The 16609-nt window shown below is 40.0% G+C and overlaps 1 protein-coding gene across 1 annotated transcript in view; it reads right to left on the reverse strand.

The window, feature by feature from the left end:
• emilin1a (elastin microfibril interfacer 1a) overlaps positions 1–16609 on the reverse strand; it is an 84170-nt gene that overhangs the window by 29940 nt on the left and 37621 nt on the right. The window contains exon 2 of the mRNA XM_057822488.1: positions 9392–9508. Within this exon, the coding sequence (XP_057678471.1) occupies positions 9392–9508 (117 nt within the window). The remainder of the gene's footprint in view (positions 1–9391; positions 9509–16609) is intronic.

Raw genomic sequence — 16609 nt, forward strand, 5'->3', positions numbered from 1 at the left:
ATGGAAATGCAGTTAGGAACCTGAAAAGCTCAGAAGCATCCAGTTTAATGTGTCCTAATATATGAATATGGGAATTTTGTATTCATGAAGGCAGATGTGGAACCAAGACAGTGCCACAACAAAATAATAACAGGTACAAATATGTTCAATTTGACTACAATTCTTTGTTGGGTCACAGCTGAGACATCATTAGCTTTGCATTAGCTTCAACGATAAAGAAATGGAAAACACACATCTACTACAAGTCATACACGAGCTTTTAACCCTAAATGCATGAATTTAAGTGTTACATGTTTTTTGTTTGTTTGTTTGTTTACAGGTGGAAAACACTGTTAGGCAAGGGAAGACAACTTGATGTGCCTCACAACAACACTTACGTTGATGGACACATATCAACACTACGTGCATTCTACCTTGATGATAGAAGGCTCGATTTATGCTCCACTTTTGTTAATATTTTTCTAATAATTTTACAAATTGTGATTCATTGACCTGTTTTGCACATGCACCAATTGTTTTAAATAAAACGAGAAACTGAATTATGTTGTCAAAAAGTTTTATTGCTATCAATATTTGCAATAAAAAAGAATGACATACTATTTGTTTATCAGTCTACACCGCATGTTAACACAGGCTGCACAGAACGTTAGAATTTTGTCCAGAAATGATCAAACAAGTGATAAGAAGAAACATGCAATCTTTTAGGTGGATCCTAGCACATCTTTAACTTATTGTCCGCTCGCTTTAAGGCGTATGGCGAGGTAGAACCACACTGACACTTTCAAGCTGGACGCTGTTCAAAACATTCTACTTCCAAGCATATATATACACACTACCGTTCAAAAGTTTGGGGTCACTTACTAATTTCCTCCTTTTTGAAAGAAAAGCACAGTTTTTCTCAATGGACATAACATTAAACTAATCAGAAAAACACGGTATACATTATTAATGTGGTAAATGACTATTCTAGCTGAAAACGTCCGTTTTTAATGCAATATCTGCGTAGTTTTGTAAAAAGGCCCATTTACAGCAGACTTTCACTCCAGTGTTGTAATGGTACATTGTGGTTGCTAGTTGCAAGAAGACCTTGTGCAAGTGTGTTGGCACAGCTCAAAACAGATTAGGTGGTCAGAGAAGCTATAAAACGGATGTTCCCTTGAGCTAGTTGGGTATCTGGAGCATCACCTTTGTGGGTTTGGTTAAACTGTCAAAATGGCCAGAAAAAGACAAACTTTCACATGAAACTTGACAATCTGTTCTTAGAAATGAAGGCTATTCCATAAGAGAAATTGCCAAGAAATTGAAGATTTCCTATAACTCTGTGTACCACCACCTTCAGAGAGCAGCACAAGCAAGATCTAACCAGAGTAGAAAGAGAAGCGGGAGGCCCCGCTGCACAACCAAGCAAGAAGACAAGTACATAAGAGTCTCTAGTAGAACTGAAACGAATACTCGAGCAACTCGAGTAACTCGAATTTAAAAACTGATCCGAGTAATTTTATTCACCTCGAGGAATCGGTTAATTTTGCCAGCTCTAAGCATCATGTTTTGCCTGGACTACTTTTAATGCGGGATGTCACGTGCGAAGAGGAAGAAGCAATAAAAAAAAATATAAAAAACCTTTCTGCAGCCGACAGCCGCTACAAACTACGCCGTCGTTGCAAAAAACTAGCCCGCATGATGTGGTGGTAGCAGGTAGCATCTGATGCGTCTCATAGATATCACATGTATGTTGAACTGGATGCGAAATGACAGAGTCAGCGGTGTTAGTAAACAGCCGCCATCTTAAAGCAGTACACTTCTCAGCGCTAATAAATAAGATTAACGTTACTGTCACTCGCTCACGTAGGTAACGTTAGCCCTGCGGAGGGCTAGGTTTCTATTAAGACCACTGTCGATGCGTGGCTTATGTGTCTTGCATACAGGCTTTATTTAATCTGTGAAACATAGTGCTGTAGAGTGATGAGGGTGTAAAATGAAAATATGATAAAGCTAACTGTCAATTTTAGCTCAGTAGTCATTGCTGGATAAAACACCAAGTAGCACTGGCCCCTAATGTGCTCCAATACAGCAGGGATCATACTGTAATGTTGACAAAGAGTCACCCGCTTCGTTAGGTTGAAATGATTTCTTTTTTGGGAACTTGTGGAACGACAACAACAACAGGAAGGCACGTCTCTCGCTCTCCCGCACCTCCCTCACCCCCGCACGTCACGCGGTGCATTCAGGAACACATGCAAATATCCCCGGCATATTATATGTAACCTGATATGTTACAATACATTTATTTTGAACACTGCAAAAACTCAAAATCCTATCAGGACTTACAGTTTAGATAACTTAGAACTTAAGTAGAATTTAAAAATGGTTTGACACAAATGGAAATTCAATTGAATTGACTCCATTTTGCAACGCCATGCCATGCCCTGTGGACAACACTTGAACACAATGATCCAAAGCACACCTTTAAATTCAAGAAGCAGGGAGTTGGTATTCTATCTGTAATGGAGTGGCCAGCACAGTCAACAGATCTCAAACCCATCGAGCTGTTGTGGGAGCAGCTTGACCGTATGTTACGCAACAAGTGCCCATCAAGCAAATCCAACTTCTGGGAGGTGCTTCTGGATGTGTGGAGTGAAGTTTCTCCAGATCAGCTCAACAATTTAACAGGTAGGATGTCATAGGTCTGCAATGCATCTAATTATTGTTAAGCGTGCATTCTTTGATGAAAGCAAAGTTTGAAGGAGAAAATGATTCTTTTAAATAAAAGTCCTTATTTCTTACCTTGTCATTGTCTTGAATATATTTTCGATTCATTTTGAAACTCATTTGAAAAATAAAAATGTGACTTTTGAAGGAAAACACAAAATTGTCTGGGTGACCCCAAACTTTTGAATGGTAGTGTAGGCTCTTCCAGGAGTTCACATAACCAAGCACAGCACAGAAGGTCCCCGAGTCTCATCTACGTCGTGAGGAATCCATTTTTGGAGATTCCGTGGGTTCCTCTGGTTTGATTTGGCAGTTTAAAACTTTGTCTACTTCAAACGCAATTCATGGTTTTCTGCCTAAACAAGAGGTCCGGAGCATAAAATGTCAAAGATGACACCCCCAATTTTCTCTAAGGAAACTTGTCTATAGATACTATTTCCAGTGGCGGCAGAGAGTTGGGGGGAGGGGGGTATTGAGAATCACTGACCTAATAGATGCATAACGTAACCCCAGCCTCTACTGTAGCATCTATTCTATGTGCCTTATATTGTGGTGCGCCTAATATATGAAAAAAGTTTTAAAATAGGCAATTCATTGTAGGTGCGACTTATAGTACGGAAAATATGGTAATTAATTAATTGAAAATGAACTATTGGTACTGCATAAAAACATACAGTATTATAGCAAATTTTCAAAACAACGATTGGATCTTCATGTGGTTAGCAATAGCATTAGAGTGACGCTTGAGGCCAACAAGACAAAACACATTCTGCACGGTTGCTAAATTGGTCAGCAATCCATTTGGACATTTAGGGGAATTACATCACTTTGAACACTTAAAGGGATGAGATCTTCTCACCTCGCCTCTAATTTTCCAGGTTAAATTTTAGGGGAACAGATACAGTAAGTGTTTGGGTTGAGGCTAATAAAAATACACTCCGCCCATATGACCCAAAGCAATAAGTTGAGTAATGACTGTTGTTACACAGCATACATTACAACAGCTACAGGAATAATAATATAAGAATATAGATCTTTTTTTTAAAAGGCAAGAACAGGTTGTTTGGCAAGGTAAAGAACATGTCTGGCATGTTTTCTATGTCCACACTGTCGATACCAAGTGGGACCACTCAAATTTAAGAGTTCTAAACATTGCCTACTATTTCTTTTTCACACTCCAAGAAATCAGCTATATTTAGCCACTACTATATGTCAATGTCTTGCTAGAATTTAGAATGCTTATCTTGGCAGGCTCTCCCCCTCATTAATGTCTCATTCAGAATTGTGATTGAGAGCCATACACGTCTTAATAATCAGGCAATAATAAGCCCAGAAATGGACGGAAGCCCCAATAAAGGTTTATTGGCACTGAATCGGGCATATTAACGAGCCTCAACCGTAATTGTTTAGTAAGTTGCTCCCTTTTTTGCCTCTTCACAGGCAACACTAAAAGAATCGTATGCACAACCTGTTCTACGCCATGGAAAAGATCTTCATTTTCCAGCTCCCTGCACTTAGAGCGTGAGAAAAAGTGACACAACCTACTCTCAGAGGAAATATAAAAAAAGCTAAGAAAGGTGGTGAGAATTATAATGAAAAGAAAAGGACAAGAGCGCAAGATTTTATTTTCCAGGGTGCTAGACTACTAGATGACAGACGATGGCTGAAATTCCTTTCTGCTCCATTTTTGTCATAGCCCAGGTTTAGGCAGTTGATTGAGGCAGGCACAAGGATCAAGGGGAGAAGCCAGGGTCCACAACAATGGGGTTATTATTTCAATAGAACAAAAACATCAGGAAGGCTTGGTGAATGTTTTCTCAGCGCCTAAGATCCGTATTTGGAGAAAATCAAGAAATCCATCCCATCTATAGTCAATTTGTCCCTCGATTCAGGACAGTGGATATTCCCCGGTCAATACTGTGTGGGTTTGAATACAGCACTTCATTACTGAAATCAAACCCTTGCGGTGTGAGCATTTACATAGTGACATTCTGGCAATACAGCAGGATAACCACAAGTGAGATCCTCTCTGACCAGACTCTCCTGAAAGATGACTTGAAAATAAAACAGTGTTAAGTGAAATGAGTATCCTCAGACAGGAAAAGGCAAGATGGTGCCAATAGACAGAATACAAGCCGGTGCAATAAAAAGCCAGGAAGTTAATGAGGAGCGAGATATTTGTATAAATGTGTGGGGAACTCAGTGGAACGCCCGAGGTCGTGCGAGTTTAAAATTTAAGGCGAGGTTTTTGGGTTTGTTTTTACTGTTGTATTATTTTGTCTCTATAGTCTTATTTAGTTTTTGAATCAAATATACTCAGACGAGAAACATGCTATGAATGATGAATAGAGTTTTCATTCGCGCAAAGTTCTCCACGCTTGTTATTTTGGCAACGAGAAAGAATTTTATGAATAGAGAATACTGTATATTGCAGCACCGAAAGAAGATTTTAATCAGGTCTGTATTATGTGTTGGAACCTGAAGGAATTCGCCCCCCCCCCCCGGCCAAGCCGCACGGAAACGGCGACAGCCGAACGGAAATGGTGCTCCGCTGCTTACCGCTTCCGTGAGTCAACCGGGAGGGCTGATATTCCGCGCGTTCACTCCCGTTTTTAACCCTTTGTACTGACTCTATGTTCCAAAAGTCTGAAGAAGGCTCACCGAAAACAGGTTGACAATTTATTCGTCGACAATGTCAAAAACAAGATAGAAACGGACGACGGAGGGACAATTCTAGATCCAAAACAAGGCTACATAGAAGGTGTTTCCAAGCAGCGAATCGTTTGTTATCTCAGTGTCCAGTGTTTTTGAAGGCTACGGTGGAGTGGGCCGGGCCGAAGGTGTGGCTGAGTGTTGTCTTGGGATAATCCCTCTGTGGCCGGTTTTGGGCGCTTAGGTTCGTGCGTGGATGGGACGTGGTTGCCACAGCGACCGATGCTGGTCTTGACGTCCCAAGCGACCGCTATCAACTTTGTTATCCTGTCTGGGCGAGACGCTACTTGTTTTAGGACAGAGCGCCCTGCTCTTTGTCCTTGGAGTGGCGTCAATCTTGCTCGTGACGCACACGTTGAGCTTCTGTGATAAGATGCCGTTGTGTATCTATTCTGCTTCTTTTCATTAAACTATGGTGTGCTATTTATTTTATATTAGGTGTGTTAGAGTAGTACAGTTCTACAGTAAATATGAGAAATGATACTATTCCCTGATTAATTATTTTACGTGTGTTAGAGTAATGTAAACAGTTCTATGCTGTGTGCGAGAAAGGTACTATTCCCTTCAAACCTCGTGGTACTTCATGATACGATACAATTTGCGATACAAGGCTAATGATAACAATAATTTCACAATATGGCGATACGACAATTATCGATACATGAGTCAAGAAATCGTTCAAGGATATTCTACAAAACAACAAAAAAAAACAGAAAAAGAACCTCTTTTTATCCTTCTGCTGTGAATCGGAATGAGTTTATAACTAGTAGATGTCCAATCCATTTGAACTGGGAGGGTGGCAGTGAATGAAAATGTGTTTATTCGCTGCCATCCCTCCCATTTCAAACAGATTTGACATCTATGCCCGTCAGTGGCAGCCAGTGACAACGGAGCGAGAATGTGTATGCTGTTGAGCACTCTGGTTTTTGTTAGCAGATCTTCAAGGTAAGCTATTACGTTTTCAAACTCATCCCAATATAATTATGTAGATTATTAGCATCCAGAGCTGTCGTGTGCTTTGCATACTGTACAGGCCAAAAGTCTGAACACGCCTTGTCATTCGTACATTTTTATTTTCATGTCTATTGACATTACAAACTCTCACTGAAAGTAATAAAACTATGAATGCACACGTGTGATAGTCAGGATCGGAGTCGCGTCATAGCTGCCTCATTTAATTCGTCATCTGGATCGAGTGTCCCCCATGTCTTGTACATCCAACTCACGTTTAGCTACGTAAGGGTGGTCCATATTAAGTGCTCGGCACGCATCAGCTGGCCACTGTACTGGATGCACTGGATGTGTTTGGATCAGTTTGAGTAGCAGCATCACTCATATTCGGTGAATACGTAACAGACATGCTTACTGCCTGATGAACTGACAGTAGAAGTGAATTATTAGTGTCGTCTGTGACTAGTGGTACACCCGAAGGTTCACCTACCGCTGTAGCGACAGGAGCGGCTTGGCTGCTTAAGAGCGCGGCCAGAGTGTCTTTTCTTTGGTGCTTTTTTGCGCACATTTCACTCGATAACCAAGGCACGTTGAGTCTTTTTGTGAGGGAAAATAGTTGGAACAGCATTTGGTTTTAGTCTGCGCTTATATCCAGCTGCTCTGGTGAGCTCTTTCATGAGTTCTCGTCGACTAAAACCCTCGAACGCGGTAGGAGAAAAATGGCGAGAACAAAGCGTTGGGTCCTTGGGAAGTTTTGCTAGACTGCCGGCATTTTCCCAAACTTTTCTCCTCTTCTTGTCAACAGGAAATCTCTGGAGACTCACGTCACTCCCCTTCTTTCCATTTGACTGGAAATTGCATCCAAAAGCAGCACATCATGGCATTTTACTTCACGAGTTTAGGCAGCAATACGCAATTGTTGTACATGCTATACATTTGGAAACATCCCATTTACGTCATCAATCTGAGCCCGCAAAACATGGCGCCAACTATTGGTCAAAATATGTACTAAATATTATAAAATATTGCCATTGATTTAACATTTTATGTGTTTCTAACAACATATTTTAGTACAAGAGAACAATTGTGGTTTATTAGAGCCCACGTGTATTTAAGGTCGAGGATCCCTTTAATAAAGTAGACAAACAAATTCATGTCCATTATTCATTTAAAATATCCTAATGATTCAACAGGAATGATGGAAACATTAAAACAAAATACAACAAAAAACTGACCTTAAGGTGCTGTTTTTTTTTTTGTTTTGTTTTGTTTTTTTTACAAGAAAGTGCAAAAACGTTAGCTGTTACAACGGCAGTACTTATTTCTCTCAACAATACAATAAAATTTACACTGGTGGAATGAATTCCACATTTTCTGGAAATAAACAAAGTGTCTTTAGAAATAAGACTTCTTTAAACCAATATACTTTGTTTTCACAGATTTTTTAACTGTTTCGCATGTTTGTAGTGTTACCCCTGTACTTAGTCCTGGTTTTACACATTCTGCATCTGGAGTAACTTTTGTACACTACCAAACAACGCACAAATTGACATGGAAATACATGTTAGCGAAGTCGCTAATTAGCATAGCGCTCGGCGCTAACTCGTAACATCTGGAAAACAATAACAGCTAAACAGTACGAGAGGGTTTGGGTATTCACCTCTGATAGACAGACACGGGACCTACTGAACCTACTGCTGGACAAGTCAAAGACAAGTAGCAACGAACTCTCTCTTCCCCTCTCGCTCTAAAAAATAACTTGCACACAGAAGAGCACCCAAAGCGCGACCGCTGGGTTGCTGCCTGTCTTATACAAAAATTTATTTTCGAGTCTTTTGAACAGGGGTAAATCTCTCGCTCAGTAATTTCAGCTGCATCCATCATAACATTGTGCATCCGGTAAAGGTGTCCGGGCGGTAGACGAGTCTTGAATTTCATTCCGCTACTAGCGGCTGTCATAAAGTTATTAGGGAAAAGAATCGTTTTTGAACATTTATGAATCGTAATCGGATCATTACGTGTCCAAACTCGATGCATCTAATCGATTTTTGGGCACAACGCTAATAGACACTATACTAATGGAGAAAAGATTTTGGTGGCAACCTGTTATTTCCTTATTTTTGAACCCTGACACCTTTTAAAAATGACATTTCGATTCTTGGTGGGACCATATCGAGAACCTTTTGGGCTACGAGGTATCACACAATATCACCGTTTCGATATTTTCACACCCCTACTAGTACAGCAGGGGTTTTCAACCCAGTCCTCAAGGCACACTGTGGGTCCTGGTTTTTGTTCCAGCCGATCCAGCAGAGACAGTTGAACCAATGAGGCTTCTGCTAAAACAAGCCACACCTGACTGCAATCAACTGATTGCACTTGTAAAACACCAGATTGGGGAAAAAGTGTTGTCATCTTGTTTGGTAAGAATGAAATCCTGCACCCACAGTGTGCCTTAGTGGAATAGGTTGGGGACCCCTGTAGTACAGTATAATAAAGGAATCTTAAATTTATTTCAATTTAGTGAAATATTAACATTGTTCATATCCAAATGCCTGTTATTTATCGTTTTTTTTTTTTAACTTAACATACTCCACAATCACTAATCTAATTTAACATGAGTACTTTTTCTCCTTAATTATTTCAAAATCTTTTCCATTCTGATATCAGCCACCATTTTAGAAAACTTTGAGTTTAGCCTTAGAGGTTCCATATTTTATTTAAAAAAAACAAAATAATAATAATTGCATTTCATTTATTGTACAATAAATCAACTAGTTATTTGTTTCCTGTTGCAATCCTACTTTCCCAAAAATAGAAGTCATAAATATTTTATGATGACAACAGTTTTAGTCCCGGAAAATATTTTTTCTTTGGCCCTGGAAAATATATTTTTTCTATTTCCATTAATCCCTATGGGAAAAATTGTCCCATAATATATTAAGTGCTTGACCACTGAAGTTTCAGTTTGTGTTTGCATGTGTATGTGCATGTGTGGGCAGGGGTAATAGATACTTACGCTACTCGAGGACACTGGCCCCAGGTACAACGTTGGTAGTCTGGTTTGATATATGTCTCCACGCCATCCTCCATCACACAGCTAACAGTCCGAGTCACCACATAAGCACACCAGTTCCTACGATACCACACAAAAAAACACAAGCTAAAGGAAATGACAAATGATGAGTGGCCCAATTTACAATAAGCGCAGAGTCAGCCTGCTGACAAAGCTAGTGTTTGTTTCCCAGAAAAAAAAACAAGAAAAAAGTTAGATCAAATCTCAACCCATGATTATTATTTTGTACATTCAATGGCTCTTCGAGTGAAAATGTCAGATCAGATCAAGACAACTTCGCTAATGCAACAATGGACACTATTGTATGCCTTCTATTATACTGTATGCCTTCTGTAACAAACACAAACATGGCAGGAAAAGTAATGGTCAATGTCATAAAGTTGACACTATTTTGGTTTCTGGTGAGATTAGGGTGGTTACATACATTTCACAATTTCATGATTAAGACCACTATTAAGTTCTAAAAATAAAGTCTAGGTTTGTATACTCAAAATTGTTGAGGTAACTGACCAAAACATGGGAATATTTACACAGCAAATTTATAACGTCCTAATCAGATAATTTTTCATAAATCTAGTCAAATAATTTTCTCCATCTTGTTTTGAGTGTTAAATACAGTTGTGGTCAAAAGTTTACATACACTTGTGAAGAACATAAAGTCATGGCTCTCTTGAGTTTCCAGTTATTTCTACGACTCTGATTTTTCTCCGATACAGTGATTGGAACAGATAATTCTTTGTCACAAAAAACATTCATGAAGTTTGGTTCTTTTATGACTTTATTATGGGCTAACAGAAAAAAGTGATCAAATCTGCTGGGTCAAAAATATACATACATGCGAATCATTGACTTGAACAAGTCAGGAAAGTCACTTGGAGCCATTTCAAAGCAGCCGCAGGTCCCAAGAGCAACAGTGCAAACAACTGTAAGTATAAAGTGCATGGCACTGTTTTGTCACTGCCACGATCAGGAAGAAAACGCAAGCTATCACCTGCTGCTGAGAGAAAATTGGTCAGGAGGGTGAAGATTCAACCGAGAATCACCAAAAAACAGATCTGCCAAGAATTAGAAGCTGCTGGAACACAGGTGTCAGTGTCCACAGTCAAGCGTGTTTTGCATCTCCATGGACTGAGAGGCTGCCGTGCAAGAAGGAAGCCCTTGCTCCAAAAGCGGCACCTTAAGGCTCGACTGAAGTTTGCTGCTGATCACATGGACAAAGATAAGACCTTCTGGAGGAAAGTTCTGTGGTCAGACGAAACAAAAATCGAGCTGTTTGGCCACAATGCCCAGCAATATGTTTGGAGGAGAAAAGGTGAGGCCTTTAACCCCAAGTACACCAAGCCTACCGTCAAGCACGGCGTTGGTAGTATTATGCTGTGGGGCTGTTTTGCTCTCAATGGAACTGGTGCTTTACAGAGAGTAAATGGGATAATGAAGAAGGAGGATTACCTTCAAATTCTTCAAGATAATCTAACGTCATCAGCCCGAAGATTGGGTCTTTGGCGCAGTTGATTGTTCCAACAGGACAATGACCCCAAACACACATCAAAAGTGGTAATGGAATGGCTAAATCAGGCTAGAATTAAGGTTTTCGAATGGCCTTCCCAAAGTCCTGACTTAAACCCCATTGAGAACTTGTGGACAATGCTGAAGAAACAAGTCCATGTCAGAAAGCCATCAAATTTACTGAACTGCACCAATTCTGTCAAGAGGAGTGGTCAAAGATTCAACCAGAAGCTTGTGGATGGCTACCAAAAGCGCCTAATTGAAGTGAAAATGGCCAAGGGACATGTTACCAAATATTAGCGCTGCTGTATGTATATTTTTGACCCAGCAGATTTGATCACTTTTTTCTGTTCACCCATAATAAAGTCATAAAAGAACCAAACTTCATGAATGTTTTTTGTGACAAAGAATTATCTGTTTCAATCACTCTATCAGAGAAAAATCAGAGTTGTAGAAATAACTGGAAACTCAAGACAGCCATGACATTATGTTCTTCACAAGTGTATGTAAACTTTTGACCACAACTGTACTAGTTAACAGATTAATGTGTCAGGTTATTCCACTTACTTTAAGTAAATATTACTATTTGTTTTTGTTAAGCCCACACATCTAAAAGTTGGTAATTTTTCACCTAAAACAAGAAAAAATTGCTTTAAATAATGTTTTCAACAATAACGTTTCTTGAATAAAGAACATTTCTCCATATAGATACAGTGGTATGAAAAAATATCTGAACCTTTTGGAATTTCTCATATTTCTGCATAAAATCACCATCAAATGTGATCAGATCTTTTTCAAAATCACTAACATGAAAATACAGTGTCTCCTTTAACTAAAACCACCCAAACATTTATAGGTTTTCATATTTTAATGAGGATAGCATGCAAACAATAACAGAAGGGGGGAAAATAGTTAAGTGGACCATGTGTTTAAGGAGACTTAAAGAGCAATTGACACCAATTTTTACCAAACATTTTAAGTCAAGTGTGTGCCCAATCACTATTCAGTGGTTTAAAGATGCCCTGCCCACTATAAAACACACACCTGATAAGATATGTCTTCATGAGAAGCATTGTTTGATTTGCCTCATGGCTTGGTCAAAAGAGCTGTCTAAAGACCTGCGATAAAAGATTGTTGATTTGTGTAAAGCTGGGAAAGGATACAAAACCATCTCTAAAAGTCTGGATGTTCATCAGTCGACAGTCAGAGAAGCTGTCTACAAATGGAGAGAGTTTGGCACTTTTCCTTCTCTCCCAAGGAGTGGCCGTCCACCACAGATGATGCCAAGAGTTAAACGCACACTACGCAGAAAGGTAAAAAAGAACCCTAGCGTGTCTGTTAAAGACTTACAGAAATCACTGGCGCAATCCAATATCTCTGTGCACACATCAACTATGAGTAAAACTATGGCCAAGAATGGTCTTCATGGGAGGACTCCATGGAGGAAGCCACTGTTGTCTAAAAAAACCCATTGTGGCTCGTTTAATGTTTGCAAAAAAGCACTCGGACCCTCCACAGACGTTTTGGCAAAATATTTTGTGGACTGATGAAACCAAAGTTGAAATGTTTAGGAGTAACACACAACGTCATGTGTGTGTTTTGCTTCCTCAGGGCCTGGACAACTTGCAATCTTTTATCAAAGAATGAATTCAAAAGTTTATCCTTTTTTTGCAGGAAAATGTGAGGCCATCTGTCAGACGGTTAAAGCTAAAGAGAGGATGGATGCTGCAACAAGACAATGATCCTAAACACAGAAGTAAATCAACTTCAGAATGGTTTTAGAAGAACAAAATACACATTCTCGAGTTGCCAAGTCAAAGACCAGACTTGAACCCCATTGAGATGCTGTGGCATTACCTGAAGACACCAATTCATGCCAGACATCCCAGGAATCTGACTGAACTGCAGCATTTTTGTAGAGAAGAATGGGCGAAAATTAGTCCTGGTCGATGTGCCAGACTGATTTGCAGTTACAGTAAGCGTCTGGTTGAAGTTATTGCTGCCAAAGGGGGGGCGCACAAAATATTAAATGTGATGGTTCACTGACTAATTTTTCACCCTTCTGTCATTGTTTGCATACTATCCTTACTAAAATATGAAAACCTATAAATGTTTTTGTGGTAACAGTAAAAGCAGAGTTTTTTTTTTTTTTTTTTAATCTGTGTGATTTTGACAAAGATAAACTCACATTTGATGGTGATTTTATGCAGAAATGTGATAAAGGGTTCAGATACTTTTTCATACCACTGTATATAGATATACAGTATACACTGCAAAAACACACTTCCTTAAAACTAGTTAAATACTCTTATTGTGTAGTTTATTAAAACCATAAATATTTTGTATTGTATATTTTTGCCAACTGTATTTTAAGAAATCATTGTACTTCTATCTCCTGATTACGCTCTTTTGTAGCTCAAACCATGATAGAACGCTACTTTTCAAGTGTTTGCCATTAATTACTACATTTCATCGCTGTGATGAGCAAGCACATTTCTGACTGTTATGGAATGAACACGGCCAATGACCGACTCTTGGATATGAATATTTAATTGAATTATTTAATGGCCTGTTTATGGAACTAGCATAGACATTATTGAGTGACTTTAAATTATTCACTTCATATGACTCTACATCCATAGGTACAGTATTTTCTTAGGGATTTTATAATCAAGTCAATTTAGATTCAACATCAGCAATTGATGGTGTAAGGGTGAAATCTGCAATGCAAATTCATTCTTCGCCTTCATGACCATTGAATCATTTAAACAGATTAAATATACAAAAAAACATTTTTGAGTACAGATTAGAAGTTTTGATCATTTTTGTCTCCATTTTTCTTCCTCTCTGTTCGTATTACTCCACCCATGTTTCCATAGTGATCGTTTCTCTCATTTTAATTGTACTTTTCCCTGCTGACCACCATCCTCCCCCTCACTCCACTACTTAATCATGTTTCACTCCTCCCAAAACTCATTACAATCTCGTGTACCCTAACTAGGGCTGCAGCCATCAATTATTTAAGTAATCGTTTAATCTGTCGATTAGTTCCAATAATCGAGTAGTCGGGAGAGGAAAATTCAATGTGTTGCAGAATAAACTTTAGAAAATGTAAAACAAAGGCTTGCTAAGACTGCACTTTCAAAAGAGCATTAAATGTGAATACACAATAAAATATCATAAAATAAAACATGCAGAATTGCACTTTCATTTCAAAGAGCAATAAATGTGTATAAAAAAATAAATGAAAATACCTGAGCTTAGCCTCAAACGGTATTAAAAAAAATTAATAAATGAGGATCATCGTGGATAGTAGTGGGCCAGCTCTACACCCTCGGCAGGGTCCTCGAGGGTGCATGGGAGTTCGCCCAACCAGTCTACATGTGTTTTGTGGATCTGGAGAAGGCGTTCGACCGTGTGCCTCGGGGAGTCCTGTGGGGGGTGCTCCGGAAGTACGGGGTACCGAGCTCCTTGGTAAGGACTGTTCGGTTCCTGTACGACCGGTGTCAGAGTTTGGTCCGGATTGCCGGCAGTAAGTCGAATTCGTTCCCAGTGAGGGTTGGACTCCGCCAAGGCTGCCGTTTGTCGCCGATTCTGTTCATAATTTTTATGGACAGAATTTCTAGGTGCAGCCAAAGCATTGAGGGGCTCCGGTTTGGTGACCTCAGCATTGTAGCATTGATGTAGTGCTGTTGGCTTCATCAAGCCGTGACCTCCAACTCTCACTGGAGCGGTTCGCAGCTGAGTGTGAGGCGGTTGGGATCAAGATCAGCACCTCCAAATCCGAGACCATGGTCCTCAGTCGGAAAAGGGTGGAGGAGTTCAAGTATCTTGGGGTCTTGTTCACCAGTGACGGTAGGAGGGAGCGGGAGATCGACAGGCGGATCGGTGCAGCGGTGCTGCAGTAATGCGGACTCTGCACTGGTCCGTAGTGGTGAAGAAGGAGCTGAGCCGAAAGGCAAAGCTCTCGATTCACCAGTCGATCAATGTTCCTACCCTGACCTATGGTCACGAGCTGTGGGTCATGACCGAAAGAACAAGATCACGGATACAAGCGGCCGAAATGAGTTTCCTCCCCAGGGTGTCTGGGCTCTCCCTTAGAGATAGGGTGAGAAGCTCGGTCATCCGGGATGGACTCGGCGTCGAGCCGCTGCTCCTCCACATAGAGAGGAGCCAGCTGAGGTGGCTCAGGCATCTGGTTCAAATGCCTCCTGGACGCCTCCCTGGAGAGGTGTTCCGGGCATGTCCCACCGGCGGGAGGCCCCGGGGACGACCCAGGACACGCTGGAGGAGCTGGTTGAAGTGGCTGGGGAGAAGTAAGTCTGGGCTTCCCTGTTAAAGCTGCTGCCCCCGCGACCCGACCCCGGAACAAGCGGAAGATAATGGATGGATGGATGGATGGATGGATGGATGGATGGATGGATGGATGGATGGATGGATGGATGGATGGATGGATGGATGGATGGATGGATGGATGGATGGATGGATGGATGGATGGATCATCGAAGTACAACATAGAATAATTGGCTAACTTACGTAGCAAAAGTGTGAGCTCAAATGCTATAATCAAACACATATTTCCACAACAACAACAAAAAAAGCTAAATATACTTCTAAACTAAATTACTAATGTTTAAGTAATCATATTAGCTCAACAAAATACAACCTTATGTTGGTCTTAACAGGGAGCAGCTTGATCATGTTATGTTAGATGAGTGATATCATATACACTGTTGCCCCAAGAGGGCAGTGTATCCATCCAAATACATGAAACTAAATAAGAACACTTTAAAAACCAACCATTACAACATTACTCTAAATGTAATCTCGAAGCAGCAAAATTGGATTCGAAGCTTTTTTCTAATCAAATTACTCGAGTTAATTGATTAATATTTGCAGCACTAACCCAAACCCTACTGTATTATATGCGCAAATGAAAACGACCTAATTAATTACACAACCTGCAGACTTCCATGTACAAACTATAGGAACAAAATACTGTTAGACTCAGAAACTATTGAAGTGTTGAAGATTTGCTTCACATCCCTGTAATGCACTTGCCTGTCACTTGCTATACATTGTTATAGTATTACATTTTAATTTCACATTTGATGGTACTTCAGCTATGATGTATGGAGCCAGCAATCTGCCACCTTGAGTCTGGAATAATCAGACTTTGTCGGCCACCACAAACACAGCTGCCATTCAACATTGTTATCATGTTCTGTGGTTGGTTCCACTGTATGTGCTTTGGACTTTCTTAGAGAGGGGAAATTTCTCCATCAGGACTTGAAATGGAAAACAGAAGAATGGAATGGGGAACATCTAAAATAAGACAGCTGTAATAAATCTAAAGTGCTGTGTCTGGTGACTCTGTAGCTCCACTGTCTTATGGACACATAGTGAGTCGCCTCTAGCAATGTATTATCCCCTAACACTGGCTTAGAGGCAGAAGCATGAAATTCATACAGTTATTGCACTCAATGGTGAACAGACACTATCCTTCATATACTGTAAATACTGTAATATATCTCATTTAACAGGTACATATCTATATACACTTATACAAATACAGACACACAATTTTCCGCATCTTTGGAGTGCGCACACAGGACACTTTTTTCCTCTGACGTGTACTTTTCCATCTTTCAATCA

The sequence above is a fragment of the Corythoichthys intestinalis genome, chromosome 19 (assembly GCF_030265065.1).
Source record: "Corythoichthys intestinalis isolate RoL2023-P3 chromosome 19, ASM3026506v1, whole genome shotgun sequence".
Taxonomy (NCBI): Eukaryota; Metazoa; Chordata; class Actinopteri; order Syngnathiformes; family Syngnathidae; genus Corythoichthys; species Corythoichthys intestinalis.